At 49.9% G+C, this 14,974-nt stretch overlaps 1 protein-coding gene across 3 annotated transcripts in view; it reads left to right on the forward strand.

The window, feature by feature from the left end:
- Nucleotides 1-6,991, forward strand: part of DLG5 (discs large MAGUK scaffold protein 5) — a 135,643-nt gene extending 128,652 nt beyond the window's left edge. For all 3 annotated transcript variants that reach the window (XM_054435604.2, XM_054435606.2, XM_054435605.2), the window contains 5 exons: nucleotides 1,185-1,328; nucleotides 1,591-1,718; nucleotides 2,823-2,932; nucleotides 3,664-3,773; nucleotides 5,237-6,991. In XM_054435604.2, the coding sequence (XP_054291579.1) occupies nucleotides 1,185-1,328; nucleotides 1,591-1,718; nucleotides 2,823-2,932; nucleotides 3,664-3,773; nucleotides 5,237-5,340 (596 nt within the window). In that variant the 3' untranslated portion in view covers nucleotides 5,341-6,991. The remainder of the gene's footprint in view (nucleotides 1-1,184; nucleotides 1,329-1,590; nucleotides 1,719-2,822; nucleotides 2,933-3,663; nucleotides 3,774-5,236) is intronic.
- The last annotated feature ends 7,983 nt before the right edge of the window (nucleotides 6,992-14,974 follow it).

Consider the following 14,974-nt stretch of genomic DNA (forward strand, 5'->3'; position numbering starts at 1 on the left):
CTCCTGAACCTTCTGCCTCCTGGTCCCCGTGCCTGCTCTGCAGTCACTCCTTGCTCTGCATATGCGTACAGATCCCTCCAGGCCAAGCCTCTCATGGACCCTTTCTCCCAAGCCTGCTGTCATCTTGTGCTCTGCCCTCCCTGTCACCTCCATACTCACCCTCTTGCCCTGCTCTTTCTGGAGACACCGCTCTCATCCCACTTCCCTCCTGGGCCTGCCCAAGTGGTCTTTTTCACCCTGTCATCCAGCTGCAGTGTCTACTGAAGCCTGCCACTCCTGGAATTGCCAGGCAGCTCTTGCGTGCTGTCTTGCTGTTCATGTGTTGCTCTGTTGTGACTCTAGTTAAAGTGTGAGCTTTTTAATGGCAGGAACTCTGTGTTCTATTTATTATGTTTCTGATATTCCAGCACAGTGACTTATACCAGGGAGACGCCAGGAAGATCTTGCTGGGTTTTAGATCGTGTCTCTCTGCAAGGACTTTATTCATTTGGTGCAAGGGGAGGTTTACTGCATGTATCAACTGGGATAGTGGTTTGACTGCTTTAACTGAAACCAAGTAACAGTGACTTAAGCATAATGGGCAGTTTATTTCTCTATCATGTACAAGTCTGAGCTGTGGTTGATGTGGGAGAGGCATTGCGTTCTGAGGATCATCCAGGACCCAGGTCCCTTCCATCTTGTGCCTCTGCTATTTCTTAAGGGTTATCCTCAACTGCATGGCCAGAGCTGGTTCACAGCACTCACCCGTTCTAGCCGTGCAGATGGGGGAGGCCTCACCTCTGTCACTGGGCAGGTCTGGGTTACACTGACCACACCTTCCTGGGGAGTGGGAGCTTTACCTGCCAAACCCCAGAGGCTGCCTTGCCAGAGAGCAGAGGAGAATGGAGATGGGGCAGGGGAAGCAGGCGTCGACCCACGAGGAAAAATCAGAGCAGAAGGAAGCTCTGGGATGAGTGGTTGAGACCAGCTGCCTCTGGTGTTCACAGAGGGCATGGGGGGTGCTCATGCTGGACTCCAGGGGTGATGATGCCCGGTTGTGCCCGGAACATGAGATTTTCAGTGCTGAAGCTGGGGGAGTCCCAGGCAAACCAGAGTGGGCAAAGTCAGGGAGCGGGGTTCCCCAGCCCCACTCAGGTCCTCCACTCCAAGCTGGGTCCGTGATGCTGCTGCTCTCTCTCCCTCAGATTCGGTGAGCCTGGCCTATCAGCGGGTCCAGAAGGTGGACTGCACTGCTCTGAGGCCTGTCCTGATTCTGGGGCCTTTGCTGGATGTGGTGAAGGAGATACTGGTGAATGAGGCTCCTGGCAAGTTCTGCAGATGTCCCCTTGGTAAGGGGCACGGGGCACCCTCTGTGCCTACTGGGCTCTTTGTCTCTATGTCCCTGTCTGCCTGCCTGCCCAGCTGTGCACAGTGGGCGGCAGTACCGGGGGGCGGATTTCACAGTGTTCCAGAAGCCTCCTGACATGGGTCAGATTCTTGCACGGCAGGACTGGGTTACTGACAGCTGCTGAGCAGTGTTCTTCCCCTGCTCCCTCTGCTGGGCCTCAGCAGGGCCTGGGGTTCCCTGATTCCTGCGTCTGTGCTTTGCAGAGGTGATGAAGGCCTCCCAGCAGGCCATTGAGCGGGGTGTCAAAGATTGCCTGTTTGTCGACTATAAGCGGAGAAGCGGCCATTTCGATGTGACCACTGTGGCGTCAATAAAGGAGATCACAGAAAAGGTACCCAGGGCTTCAGTCTGAGGATTAGGCACCCAGTATTAGACCCCCTGTGCACAGGTCTAGGCCCCTGGTCCATGATCCTCTGCCCCAGCGGTTCAGACCTTCAGTGAGCCCACCGTGTTGTGTTAGTCTGAGTTCACCTGTGCCTGGGATTGCCCTCATGGCTGCTGTGTGTTTCTGTAAGCACATCCCTTGGCGGAGGTGGAGGAGTTCCCCTGTGTATGTGCCGCCCCGTCTCCCTCTCTGGCGGGTGGGGGGAGTTTCATCTCTGATGAGAGTATTGAGCTCTGCAGAAAGGCCTCTCACAGGGCATTCCAGAACAGGGTCCCCAAATGCATGTGCCGAAGAATTTCACATGCACCTTCTGGGGACAGGAACGTGCCTTCCCTCAGGGTCCCTGCCCCTAAAAGGGCTATGTCTCTTGGTGCCTTAGAACATCCTAGGCAGCACGAGGGCGGGGATGTCTGTGGGGAGTGCTGGCGGGGCAAACACTCAGAGTCCCAGGACACAGCCTCTCCTTGGGCTCCATTTCTCCAGGCTGCTCAGCTCGCTTGCTGGGCTTTGCTTTCCTTCTCTGTTAGATGAAGGTGTTGGCTTCTCACTGCTGAAAGTGGGCAAGCTCTAGTGGGGGGGAACGCCCTGGTGGAGCATCTGGGGGTCGGGAGTGCACGGGCCTGCACTCCATCTGGAGGCCTGGGACTACAGACATGACAGACATACTTCAGTCCCAGCCACACAAAGGCTCACCAGACTCTGGCTCTTCATTCGCTCAGTCTGGCAAAAATAAGGCTTCAGAGGCCAGGGTGGGGCAGGGCTTTCAGAAGGTCCCTGTATCTGGGCAAAGGTGGGAAAGGAAGTTTGGAGTTGGGCTGGCCAGCACCCCCAGCCCCCTAAGCCCTGGCTCCCAGCCTTGGCCTTCCTCACAGCGAGTGGGGTTTGTTGGGAGTTTCGTGGGTATGGTTTCCCCACGGTGCACTGTGTGGCTTTACTGCCTTGTTTGTGGATAGAGCCCTGTGAGGTGAGGTGGGTCCTGCTGGTGGCAGGACAGGCGGCTGGCTGCCCCTCATTGCCCGCCAGGGCTCACTCTGCACCCCCTACCCCCAGAACCGACACTGCCTCCTGGACATTGCTCCGCACGCTATTGAGCGGCTCCACCACATGCACATCTACCCCATTGTCATCTTCATCCACTACAAGAGCGCCAAGCACATCAAGTAGGTAACTGGCCCCCTGGGCTCCGCTGGGGCCTTGTCACAGGTGGGGCTGGGAGCCCAAGTAGGGAGCAGGGTGTGTTGGGGTGGGGGGTTGAGGAATGAGAGATGGGCCTATGGGTCTTGAAATAGGCAGTACGTGTAGAAAATGACCCTTCCCTCTCAGCCCTGTCCCCCACTCAGAGGTGGTGTCAGCCAAGTGCAGCCCCTTCCCCGCGCCCCTCTGCCATTTGGGTGCTGCTGCTGTTTTTTGGGCATGGCCAGCTTGGTCTGCACAGCTCCCCTCTCCTGCCCCAGCCCGCTTTCCTCTCTACGTGCTGCTTAGGAGCAGGGGAGCCAGTGGCCTGGGCACAGTGCCACACAGCCCCGAGCTGGCTCATGACTGAGGAGCCGTTGCCTTCGCTGAGCTTTGGCTCCTGTGCTGTTTGGGCCAAGGGCTCGCCAAGACCCTGCTCCATTTTGCCTTTCTGTGCTGCTGAACTTCTGGGACCTGCGCTGGGGGCTGCCGGTGCATCTGTTCCAAGTGCGTGTGCTGGGGGGCCCTCCTTCCCCCATCTGCCCAGAGCTCCCCCAACAGCCTGCAGGCTGTTGTTGTGCTTCATGTGAGGAGCACATGGGGCCTCCCCCCACAGCCTACTCCTGCCTCGATGGGGCCCCTGTTAGCCTGGACAGAGGAAGGAAAGAGGGCCTGGAGGAGGCTCAGTGCTCAGCCTGGTGTCCGGCTGTCCCCACAGGGAGCAGAGAGACCCCATCTACCTGAGGGACAAGGTGACTCAGAGGCATTCCAAAGAGCAGTTTGAGGCGGCACAGAAGGTTGAGCAGGAGTATAGCAGGTACTTCACAGGTAGGTGTGCGTGGGCCTGGAGTGGGGAGCAGGCAGCAGGGAAGGAAGCAGAGGGTTCCCAAGGCTGTTTTCTTAGCTGTGGAGAAGCCCGCGCTTTCTACATGCTCCCAAGTGCTGTCATGAGTACGTTCCTGACAAGTCAGGTGTTCAGATTGCAGTCCCTGGCCAACGTCAGGATTCTTACAGGTTGAATGTTAAGCTCACCGATCTTGGCCTCAGGTCCTGCCTGGCTTGCCTGCTCATTTTCACATATGCAGTGATGGGTCTGTCTCATAGCACCGGTGCCGTTTAGTGCAGCCACAGTGTCCCCAGGTAGGGCGGGGACTGGAGCAGCCCCCAGTGTGCCAGCAGTGTGGGCAGCGGAGGCTAGGGGCCCATCTGTCCCTAGCACTCTCCAGGGCAGTCCCATTTTGCAGTGGGATTTGGCAAACACCCCTCCAAAAAAAAAAAAACAAAACAAAACAAAAAATGCTGTCCCCTTACCATCTCTGGTCTTCAAAGTGAAACAAACTCAGTGAAGTGTGGTTCTAGTTTACCTTCTGGCCTTCAGCCTCTTTGGGAAAGTCTGTCATTTGCAGGGTATTAGCATTTGCAGTCACAGAGGATAGGACAGGGATTCTAATTGCATTGTGGAGAGTGTTATAATCTAGTCCAGGGACCTGGGCTTGGTGCCCGTGTGTGTGTAGGTATGTGCATGTGCAGGTGTGCATGCCTCTGTGTGTGTGTGTGTGTATGTGTGTGAACTTTCATTTCCAATCCCTCACAGACTGGTATTTAGCCAAATACACTGACAATTCCTAGAGAGATGAAAATTTAGAACTCTAAATCTTGCAAAAGGTAAGCTCTGTTTTTTTCTTGTTAGATTCAACAGACATAAAATTACGACGTCCCTTTTCCATAGCAGTCTCTAAACACTCACTGTCAATTTCTGAGCGTGCCTTGTTGCAGTAGGGGCTTGGTTTGTGTCCAGGTGCTGTTATGTGGAGCACACTGGAGTACCCCTGGCCTGGTGTCTATAGACCCCTGTGTCAAACTCCTATAGTACAGGGCTGGCCCAAGTTGGAGTCATCATCTTGCTGTGACTCTCCTCTTGGCCATGAGCTATCTGGCTCCTTAAACTTGTCGTTTCCTGCAGAATCCTGCTAATGATTAGACCACCGCCACATGTCCTCCAAACTTCTTTCTGATGCCCTGGGATTCCCCCAAACCATCGCAAACCCAACCCAGGGTGTTAACTGCAGTGGGGTGGGCAGTTTACATATGAGTGATCAACTCAAGAGGGGCAATTTTCTTTCCCAATTTCTTGCTGGTGAAGGAGAGAGTCAGGTGGGGATGGAGCAGAGTGCCAAGGAGCACAAAGCAGACAGCCACACAGTAGAAAGAGTGCAAGCTGTACTGCGTTGCCTCCAACCTGGGGTCTTACTCCGAGCTGAATGACATGTGTCTGGGGGGCTCTTTTGCAGGGGTCATCCAGGGAGGAGCCCTGTCAAGCATTTGCACTCAGATCTTGGCAATGGTCAATCAAGAACAAAATAAAGTCCTGTGGATTCCAGCCTGCCCGCTCTAGGAGAATGCTGTGCTGTGGATGACTGCAGCTGGACGCCTGAGGGGACGCCGGGCTCAGCTCTTTTCTAGCAACTGAAATTAGAAGTCTGTCCGTCTATGAACATGCAGGGGAAGGATCCGGAACCAGGACCCAGAAGCACCTCCTTTGTAGACAGAGGGCCACGGCTGCGTGCGATCCAGGCCCAGGCCCACACACTCTGCCCGTGTCACACGTGTGCTTTAACACAAAACAGATAACACTAAAGACGGGTTCAGCACCCACCTTTCTTTAGCCAGCTGATCAGAGATGCTGCAAAGAGTACCTTTCGGATCACTCGTTTACAAGCCTTTTCTAAGTATTTGGTGGTTTATGTTTACTTGAACGGCTCCATGTTGCCGGTGCCCAGCCTCTGCCCCCTCTGTCAACCCCCTGTCGCTTTGGTATTGGTTTCATTCCCGTCTTCAGCAAAACGACCTTGGAACCTCAATGGGGGCTGCTTTGCTTTGGGAGGTTCTTGTTGGTGGGACCAGAGCTTTGACAAACCTCCTGCTCCTTGGTGGCACCTCTCCTGGAAGGACGTCACAACTCCAGGTGCTCAGACTGCCTGTGGCAGCAGAACCAGTGCCTTTGGCATTTTCCTCCCACACTGGGGAAGGTGACTTTGGCGTTCTTACAAACTCGTCTCTCGGCCTTTCTCTCCTGCCTTCCACAGCCTCTCGTTTCTCCTCCATCTGTGCTTATTACTTGAGCACTGTGTCTGCTCTGTGAGAGCTGCGTGGGCAGGGCTGCAGTGGGGTCCAGGTGGTGTTCAGCTGTGCTGATGCCTGCCATTGGGTCCTCCTTAGGCTCTGTAAGTCGTGGCAGCCTTCATCAGTGCAATGTTTGCAGGGTAATTCTTAAACTTTTTAGAGGGTGGCAGGTACATCAGTTCTTTTTGATATGAAAACATTCATGTTTCAGACATTGAATTGAGAGCTTTTAGGGGAAGCATAATGGTTATTGTTGTCACTATCAACAGTCTAAAAAGAAAAACAGGTCTTTTTAATCTTGGTTACAGCACTCACGGCATGCACCTTACTCAATGTGGGTGTCTTCGTTTGGGGGCTTTTTTTTTTTTTATTGCACTTCTGAGGCTGGATATGTCTGGCTGAAGATTTGATGTGGTTCCTCCTTAAGCTGTGCGTCTTGTTAATAATAGGTACTGTACTGGGCTCTGTGTAAGTGTCATGGGGTAGGACCTATATTTTAATACTGTTCCTAACATTTCATTTTACTAGCGAGAAATCTTTGATTTCATTTTATTCTTTGTAATTCTAGACACTAGATTGTAGTTTAGCCATAACTGATGTTTTTTAAAAAGGGATATATTTTCTTGCACAGTTGTTCAAAAAAAGACAAGTTTCAGTCCTCAATGCTGTCCTTTGTTTTACAGGTACAAGTTTTCTAGCTCAGACAAACTATGAAAAACTGTAGACTATTCTCAAGGTATTAACTCGCAGACCCTCTGGGGGTAGGGGCTGTTTTCTAAGTTGTAGGCAGAGTGGGACTGAGATGGTACAGTGTGCACAGACAGGTACTGAGCTGACAGACTGGGATTTTCTGTACTAAAATGTTACTTTGTATCAAAAGTTAAACAGGCTTTAGTACAACAAATAAAGGTCAATTTCTGTAAGGCTGTGCTTGAAGATGCGAATTTTTAATCTCTTCCTAGTAGGTCAGCTTTCCTGTATTTCTAAACTTGAGACAGCTTCTCCTCTGCAGCACGTAGCTGGAGTTGGCTGATGTGTAGGTTCTTTCTGGCTCACATGACAATTCGCAGTCCCTGCTACCCGCTGCATCAGCCTCTCTCTCACTCCTTCCTCCCCTTCCCTGCCACCCATCTGTCCATTGTGGCATGAGCTGGTGACTGCAGCCAGGCTGCCCATCTGTGTGAGACCCAGAGCCTGCTCTCTGGCCCTCACATTCAATTCTGCAGGCTTGGGAAAAGCAAAAGGGAGTGAGCTGAGTGCTCTGGGCAGCATTCTCAGTCAGGGCCCTGTCTGGGGCCCCCGGCTGGGAACGGCCCCACCTGCTTGGGGGCTGCTTTGTGGTACCTGACAGCATCACACTGGGAGATCACCCAGCATTGCTGGACTCCCAGAACAGCCCACGTGGGCCTGAACTCCGTGTTGCAGTGTGATGAGGAAGTTGGGAGGCTGGGCCTTTAGCTGCAGGAAGGCAGGTTGAGGCCTGGGGCAGAGCAGAACCCTCCTTTCTCTGATCCTTCTTCTTGGAGGGGCTTGGGGGCAGAATGTTCTCCAGAAGTCTCACTCACACTGCACTGGTGGCCAGGCTGGTGGGGGCAGACTGGTGTGGATGCCTCCCTCATCATTTCCTCCTGGGTAAAGTTCCACCGTGGCCCTGCAGTCTTGATTTCACCTGTGGCTACGGGGTGTCACAGAGCTGTGCGGGGCTCTGGTAGTTGCAGTGGGCCCTTGTGTCCGTAGGGATAGGGCCTGCCTGTGTCTTCTTGACAGCCCACAGCCTGCACCATCCTCAGAGTGGGCAGCAGTGCCATGGATTTTTATTTTTTTTTTGAGACGGAGTTTCGCTCTCATTGCCCAGTCCGGAGTGCAATGGCGTGCTCTCGGCTCACTGCAGCCTCTACCTGCTGGGTTCAAGTGATTCTCCTGCCTTAGCCTCCTGAGTAGCTGGGATTACAGGGATGCGCCACCACGCCTGGCTAATTTTGTATTTTTAGTAGAGACGGGGTTTCTCCATGTTGGTCAGGTCGGTCTCAAACTCCCGACCTCAGGTGATCTGCCTGCCTCGGCCTCCCAAAGTGCTGGGATCACAGGCATGAGCCACTGCTCCTGGCCTAACACGATCGATTTTAAGTCACTGGCTAGGCAGATGGGGGTGTAGGGGTTGGGGCGGTGGCTGCTGGTTTTAGGGCTGGTTTCTTTCACAGAGCTCAGATGTGATGCCAAACCTTCACAGTTGCACTTATGCCATTGTGATTTTATTTTCTTCTTTCGATTTTTCTGTAATTTCCAGATTTTCTACAGGTACCTTGGTTTTCTTTTATAATTACAAGGGGGGAAAAATCCTATGTCTTTTTCAGGTGGAAGGCAGTTAAATCACTGAGATTGCTCTTTCTGGACACGCTGGGTCCTTGCAGGGCAGCCCCGAGACATGCTGTCAAGCAGCCCTAAGAGGATTTGTACCCCGGTGGGTTAGAGGCTTATTTACCCCACATGGAAACCATGCTGGGGGGCGGGGTTGTGGGCACAGCCAAATGGGCCTCCTCCTGGAGGTGGTGTCTGTCTCACACTGGCTCAGATCATTCTGGAAAGGCAGAGCAGATTTTCAACTGCAGCCATGAGACCAAGAAATTGAATACGAGATGACCTCTGCGGCCCCTTTCCATGCTAACAGCTATGATTCTGTGATTTGGGTGGGCAACAGGACTCAAATGGAGCTTGACTTTGCTCCTGGCCTAGCAAAGGCTGTGGGAAACCCCAGCTTCAAGGCAGGAGGAGATCTCATGCTTAGGCACGGACGCTGAACGGCTCTGGAGTAGAAGCCGAGCACCAGCCAGAAGCCTCAGGCCTTTCTTTCCAGCCAAGACAAAGCTTTGAGGCTCAGCAGTGGGCTAACTAGAGGCTTGGGGAAGCCGAGCTGCCACCTCCTGTGGGGTTGATGAGACACAGGGCCACAAGGGTCATGATGTCAAGGATGAAGAGAAACGTGAAGTACAGGAAGGGATGCAGAGTGAACATAAACCGCAGACAAGGGTGCATGTGCTGGCGTGGGAATGGTGGACCTCTCAGTGGATGGGGGCTCCAGGGTAGGCGGGCCTTCTGTACTGCCCCCTTCTGCTACTTTTCTGGCATGTGGGTTCCCTCAGACTTCTTTTGTCTGTCCATACTCTTTCATTTGCTCTCCCTTTGTAGAATATAGTCTCTGGCCTCCTAATGGTTCCCCTTTAGTTCTCCCTATTACTATGTGTTTTTATCTTTTTTTTCCCCCAACTGTGAAAGATGTCATACATAGAGAAGAGCATATCCAATATAAGTGTATAGTTTTGTTATTAAGTAGAGATGGGATCTTGCTATGTTGCCCAGGCTGGTCTTGAACTCCTGGGCTCAAACAATCCTCCCACCTTAGCCTCCCCAAGTGCTGGGATTACAGGCATGAGCCACCGTGCCTGGCCATAAATGTATAGTTTAAAGAGTAAAATGGATAGTGTTTCCATCTTTAAGGAACAAAACACTACTACTACCTTAGAAGCACTCGTATGTCTTCACCCAGTTGAATGCCCCACCCTGTCTACCAAAGTAAGTGCTAGCCTGACCTGTAGTTAATAATTTCCTTGCTCTTCACATATTGTTCAGTTTTAAAAACTTTGAGCATCAAGCACAGATTAGCTGTGTGGGGAAAGCACAGTGTTTCCAATGTTGAATGAAGTCTACTGGAGAACGTAACGTGATCTCAAGGTCAGAGTGGACCTCAGCTTCCCGAAGAATTTACAAGGGGCCCTTCTGGGGAAGCCAGGGAGCAGCAAGTCTTGATTGAGTCCTGGGTGTAACAGGGCTGCCACCATCAGGGCCTGTGGCCACACTATCCATGGACCAGACCGTGATCATCTGGCAAGAATGTGGATGGAGGGTGCCGGCTGCTGGGTTCTGTTTTTGTAGTCCCCACAGCTGACCTTTCGATTTCAGGAGGATGTCAAAGCCGAGCACTGCTGTGGGATGGAGTGAGGATCTGCAGCTGATCTGGAGGGCAGGAAGCTTCTCCATCATGTCAAGGTAAGCCGAGTAGAAAGAATGTGAATGGGATCACCCGGGTGACCTGTCCTCAGCTGAGCTGCGGGAAGCCCGCAGGGATCTTGGTGCTAACGGCTCCTGACGTGTCTGTCCTGAATCCTTGCTCCAGACCAGAATCACTGCCCTCGGGGTCTGGTGCCAGCTCTCATCTTGACATCTCTCCTCTATTTTGCTGAGAATCTCCTGGGAATGTTGACTTCTTCTTTTGATTTTCCTGTCCTCCTCTCCTTCGATGGATCTGTTTCCTGTGAGGAAACACTTGAGGAGAAAGGCTTAGCCTCGGATCTGAGTTCTTAATCCACAGGAGGGTCACTGGGTTTATCTTCTCCTATGTATCATCATCTTGAACAGGGCTGGATGAAGTAAAACTAGCAAAGTCTGGCCAGGCGCGATGGCTCACGCCTGTAATCCCAGCACTTTGGGAGGCTGAGGCGGGCGGATCATGAGGTCAAGAGATCAAGACTATCCTGATTAACACGGTGCAACCCTGTCTTTACTAAAATTCCAAAAATTTAGCCGGGTGTGGTGGCAGGGGCCTGTAGTCCCAGCTACTCGGGAGGCTGAGGCAGGAGAATGGTGTGAACCTGGAAGGTGGAGCTTGCAGTGAGCCGAGATCGTGCACTGCACTCCAGCCTGGGCAACAGAGCGAGACTCCATCTCAAAAACAAAAACAAAAAACAAAGAAACTAGCAAAGTCTGTGTTCATCCTTGTGTGTGGATTGGTATGTATGGGTTGGGAGGCTGGAGGCTGGGGTGGACACACAGACCCAGAGAGCCAAAACAGCAAGGGCTGTGAGCACCTGCTGCAGGCTACTTCCCTGTTCTTTCTGGAGCTTCAGTTATTTATGTGTTGGGGATCCTGGACAGTTCCCTCATTTTCTCTTCTCTTCTTTTCTCTTTTTCTTTTTTTTTTTTTTGAGACAGGATCTTATTCTGTCACCCAGGCTGGAGTGCAAAGGTGCAATCATAGCTCCCTGTAGCCTCCAACTCCTGGGCTCAAGCGATCCTCCCACCTCAGCCTCCCAAGTAGCTAGGACTACAGGTACACGCCACCAAGCCCAGACAATTTTTAAATTTTTTGTAGAAATGGGTCTCACTGTGTTGTCCAGGCTGGTCTCAAACTCCTGGCCTCATGATTCTCCCATCTTGGCCTCCCAAAGTGTTGGGATTACAGGCGTGAGCCCCTGGGTCGTCTGGCCAGCTCCCTCATTTTTTGGTTGCTCCAGTGTCGTTTTGTCATTTTACTCTTATTTTGTGGCGATTCACTCAACTTTCATCCTTCAGTCCCTTCTCGAGTTTTTCAGTTTTGCTAACAAGTTTTTAATTTCCAAGAACTCTTTTATATCCTCCTGTACTTGTTTCATGAATACAATATCTTATCTGAGGGTAGTATTTTTTTCTTCATCCCACATAATTCCAATTCCTCTAAGGTTTTTTTTTTTTTTTGCCTTGGTCTTGGTTTTGCACATTAGAGGTTTTAACTTCAGGTGTCAGGTAATCACTGGGTGTCGACTAATGATGAAGCCTGGGAAATGTAAAAGTCCAGATCAAATGAGTGAGAGTGCGGTCTTTTGAGTCTTTTGAGTTTCACTGTAGGATGGTCTGGCTGGGCTGTTCACTGGGGAAGCACAGCAGTGCTCTCTTTAGGTCTTCAGAGATTTGCCAGATTACCCCAAGGGGCCCTTCCTATGTGATGGGAAGGATCGGCCTGGCCGCATTTTCCAGCCCAGTAGGAGAAGAAGGCTAGGACTCTTTGCACTCAGCATTCAGCATGACAGCATATGATCTCTTTATCCTTTTGTTTTCAGTGTGGCACCCGTTCTCTGGATCCGTGCTGGCATCCCCTAGTTCCAAACCTCTCTTATACTCTCTAGAGAATAACCTCCTCGCTTCAGCCATGTTGAGGAAAAGGCTGTAGCTCTGTAGCTTGGAAACTAGGAATGGGTTTCTCACCCAGCTTTTACCCATTCCGTACTTAAGCCTCCCCTCCACCCCAACTTCCATGGGGTAACAACGCCACAGTTCTGTGTATTTAAAGATTCTTAGCATTTTCTTCTGCTGGTTTTGGGTGTGGTCTTCTCAGGTCTGCTAAGGAATTTGCCACTGGTCTCTCTGCTTTTCAACTTCTAAAATGATTTTGTGGTTGTTGCCCCTCTGCTTTCTCTGTATTTCTAAATTAATGCCCTTTTAAAAGAAATTCTTTTACTATATTTACTGTTTTGTAGTAGGATTTTAATAGAGGAGGAAAATTAAGTTTATGTATCAATCTGTGATTTCTTAACCCCAAAGTAAGGTTTTTCTTTGCTATTATTTTACTGTCATTTATTGGAGTCTTGAATGGCCTAAAATGTATACCTTATTCCTTCTAACAGCAGCATCCCCTTCTAATTTTTGGGTGTGTTGGCCAGGCTTTAATTAGAGAGGAAGAACCAGTGTTTTTCATATATATACAAATTTGTTAAAGGAATTGGCTTATAAGATTGTGGGTGCTGGCTAAGCAAGTCCAGAATCAGGGAGGTCATGGGCACAGACCACAACTATTGTCTATGGGCAGTCAGGAGAGAAGAGAATGAGCAGAATGGAACTCCACAGGCACAAGTACAGCAGACGCCACTGCCCATGGGTGGAATTTCTTTTCTTTTTCAGGGAAGCTTCAACTTTTAAGGCCTTTTTAGGCTTCTGCTTTTAAAGCTTTTCAACTGATTGAATCAGGCTCACCCAGATCTTTCAGGATACTCTTTTTTTTTTTTTGAGACGGAGTCTCACTCTGTCGCGCAGGCTGGAGTGCAGAGATTGGGCTCACTGCAAGCTCCGCCTCTGGGGTTCATGCCATTCTCCTGCCTCAGCCTCCCAAGTAGCTGGGACTACAGACACCTGCCACCACGCCCGGCTAATTTTTTGTATTTTTCAGTAGAGACAGGTTTCACCGTGTTAGCCAGGATGGTCTCGGTCTCCTGACCTCATGATCCTCCCAAAGTGCTGGGATTACAGGTGTGAGCCACCACGCCCGGCCCAGGATACTCTTAATATCCATCACATCTGCAAAATACCTTCACAGCAGCACCTAGCTTAAATAACTAGGGACTGTCACTGAGCCAACTTGACATGTACACACACACACATACACACACATCATCACAGTGGGTTTACCAGTAAATTTCTTCACTAGTTTCCCATAACTGGGCATTTTGATTACATTCTTGTTGTTACTGTTATTTGTGTTCATAGACTTACTTAACATTATACTTACAGAAGCTTCTGTGGGGAGTTTTTAGTTTATAGATAAGGACATCAGGACTGTCAGTTACAGTAAACTGCCTAAGCTGTTCTCTTATGCTGTGTACCATTAAGAATAAAAGAAAATTTGTTTTTTTTCTGAATTGCTGTCACAGATGTGGTGTGCTCTGAGGAAGCTTAGGAACATCTAAGCTACTTTAATGTACTCTCACTTAAGTCATTTAAAGATGGGCAGAGGTGCTGAGAACTAAGTAAATATGACAATAAGAAGTGGGAATGGCAGGGCCTTAGGTGCCCACCTGCAGACTAGAGTGCTGTGTGGGGCCAGGCTGTGCCCCGAGCACATGTAGGGTGTGTGGCCGGTATCTGACACACGTAGAACACAGAGTGGAGCAGAACAGAATCAAAAAGCTGCTTCACCTTCAGCAACAATACATGCTGGTGTTGCTTTTCCATAGAAATAAAAAGTGATAAATCTAAAATTACATGATATTTTGCTGTAAATAACAGCTCATTTTTATTAAGGTTATCTGCTAATAATAGAATGAAGATAAAATACATTTAACCTTTGTATTTTACAAGTTTAAGTTTTTCTTGATGTTTGGTAACCAGTTTTTGCATTTTTGTGTTTGAGATATATTAAATATTTACTTTTCTTAATATATTGTATAATTTCTAAATAATTCCTCTTGTTCTTAAAAACCAATGTACTTTTTCAAATTGCATTTTTCATAACACCCTAAATACTTATTACTTAGTAAAAATAGTAGGTATTTTTAAGGGCTGCAAGATTTGGACTCAGCAGGTGATTCCAGGGGGCTGCTGCTTGAGGGAATCTTCATTTGTGATGAACACAATTGTTTGTTTAAAACCAAAAATCTCAAGAGATGAATCTGAAAGATGTGTGTCCATGTACATATCCTTGAAGATCAGAAGGCAGGTTCCTTATTTCAGGTTAAAGCATAGATAATTGGTCCTTAGAAATGGAACCAATCAAAATGTCTACAAATGCAGAAGACCATGAGAGGGAATCCTACCAGGAGAACATCTTTGGGTCCCCTCAGGCTCCTCACTCCAGTTACCCCAACAACTGGAGAAGAAAGTCGCAGGTATTGGGGAACAATGCCAAAGCAATGCTTGATCCTGGCTGGAGCCAGTTCTTCTGTCCTGTACCACTGGGCTTGATTTTCCTGTGTGGTGTAATAGATGGATTATATGGTACTGTCAATGTTGCTAGTATTAAGAGGTTAGAGTTACCGCTTATAACCCAGCTCCCTGGTCAGCAAAATCCTGTGCAATATCTACGCTGCCTGGGAAGGGAGCTCGGGATGACAAGCCAACTGCGGATGAAGTTGTGTCAATATCCAAATGTGTTCCTGATGATACGTTCTTCTGTGCTGTTGTTGGATCTGCAGAAGATCATTGCCAGTGCTGATCAGGTTCAGAGGTTTAAAGCCTTCATGCTGTCTATTCACAAGTGGGAATGGCATCATTATAACATCATTCTAGAACCCAGGGACAGAACTAGCTGAGCAGTCAAGATGGTGGCCGCACATGCCCAGGTGACAAAAGCCAACACAGACCAGTGTATGGATGGGACAATTGTA

The sequence above is a fragment of the Pongo pygmaeus genome, chromosome 8, assembly GCF_028885625.2.
Source record: "Pongo pygmaeus isolate AG05252 chromosome 8, NHGRI_mPonPyg2-v2.0_pri, whole genome shotgun sequence".
In the NCBI taxonomy this organism is placed as follows: domain Eukaryota; kingdom Metazoa; phylum Chordata; class Mammalia; order Primates; family Hominidae; genus Pongo; species Pongo pygmaeus.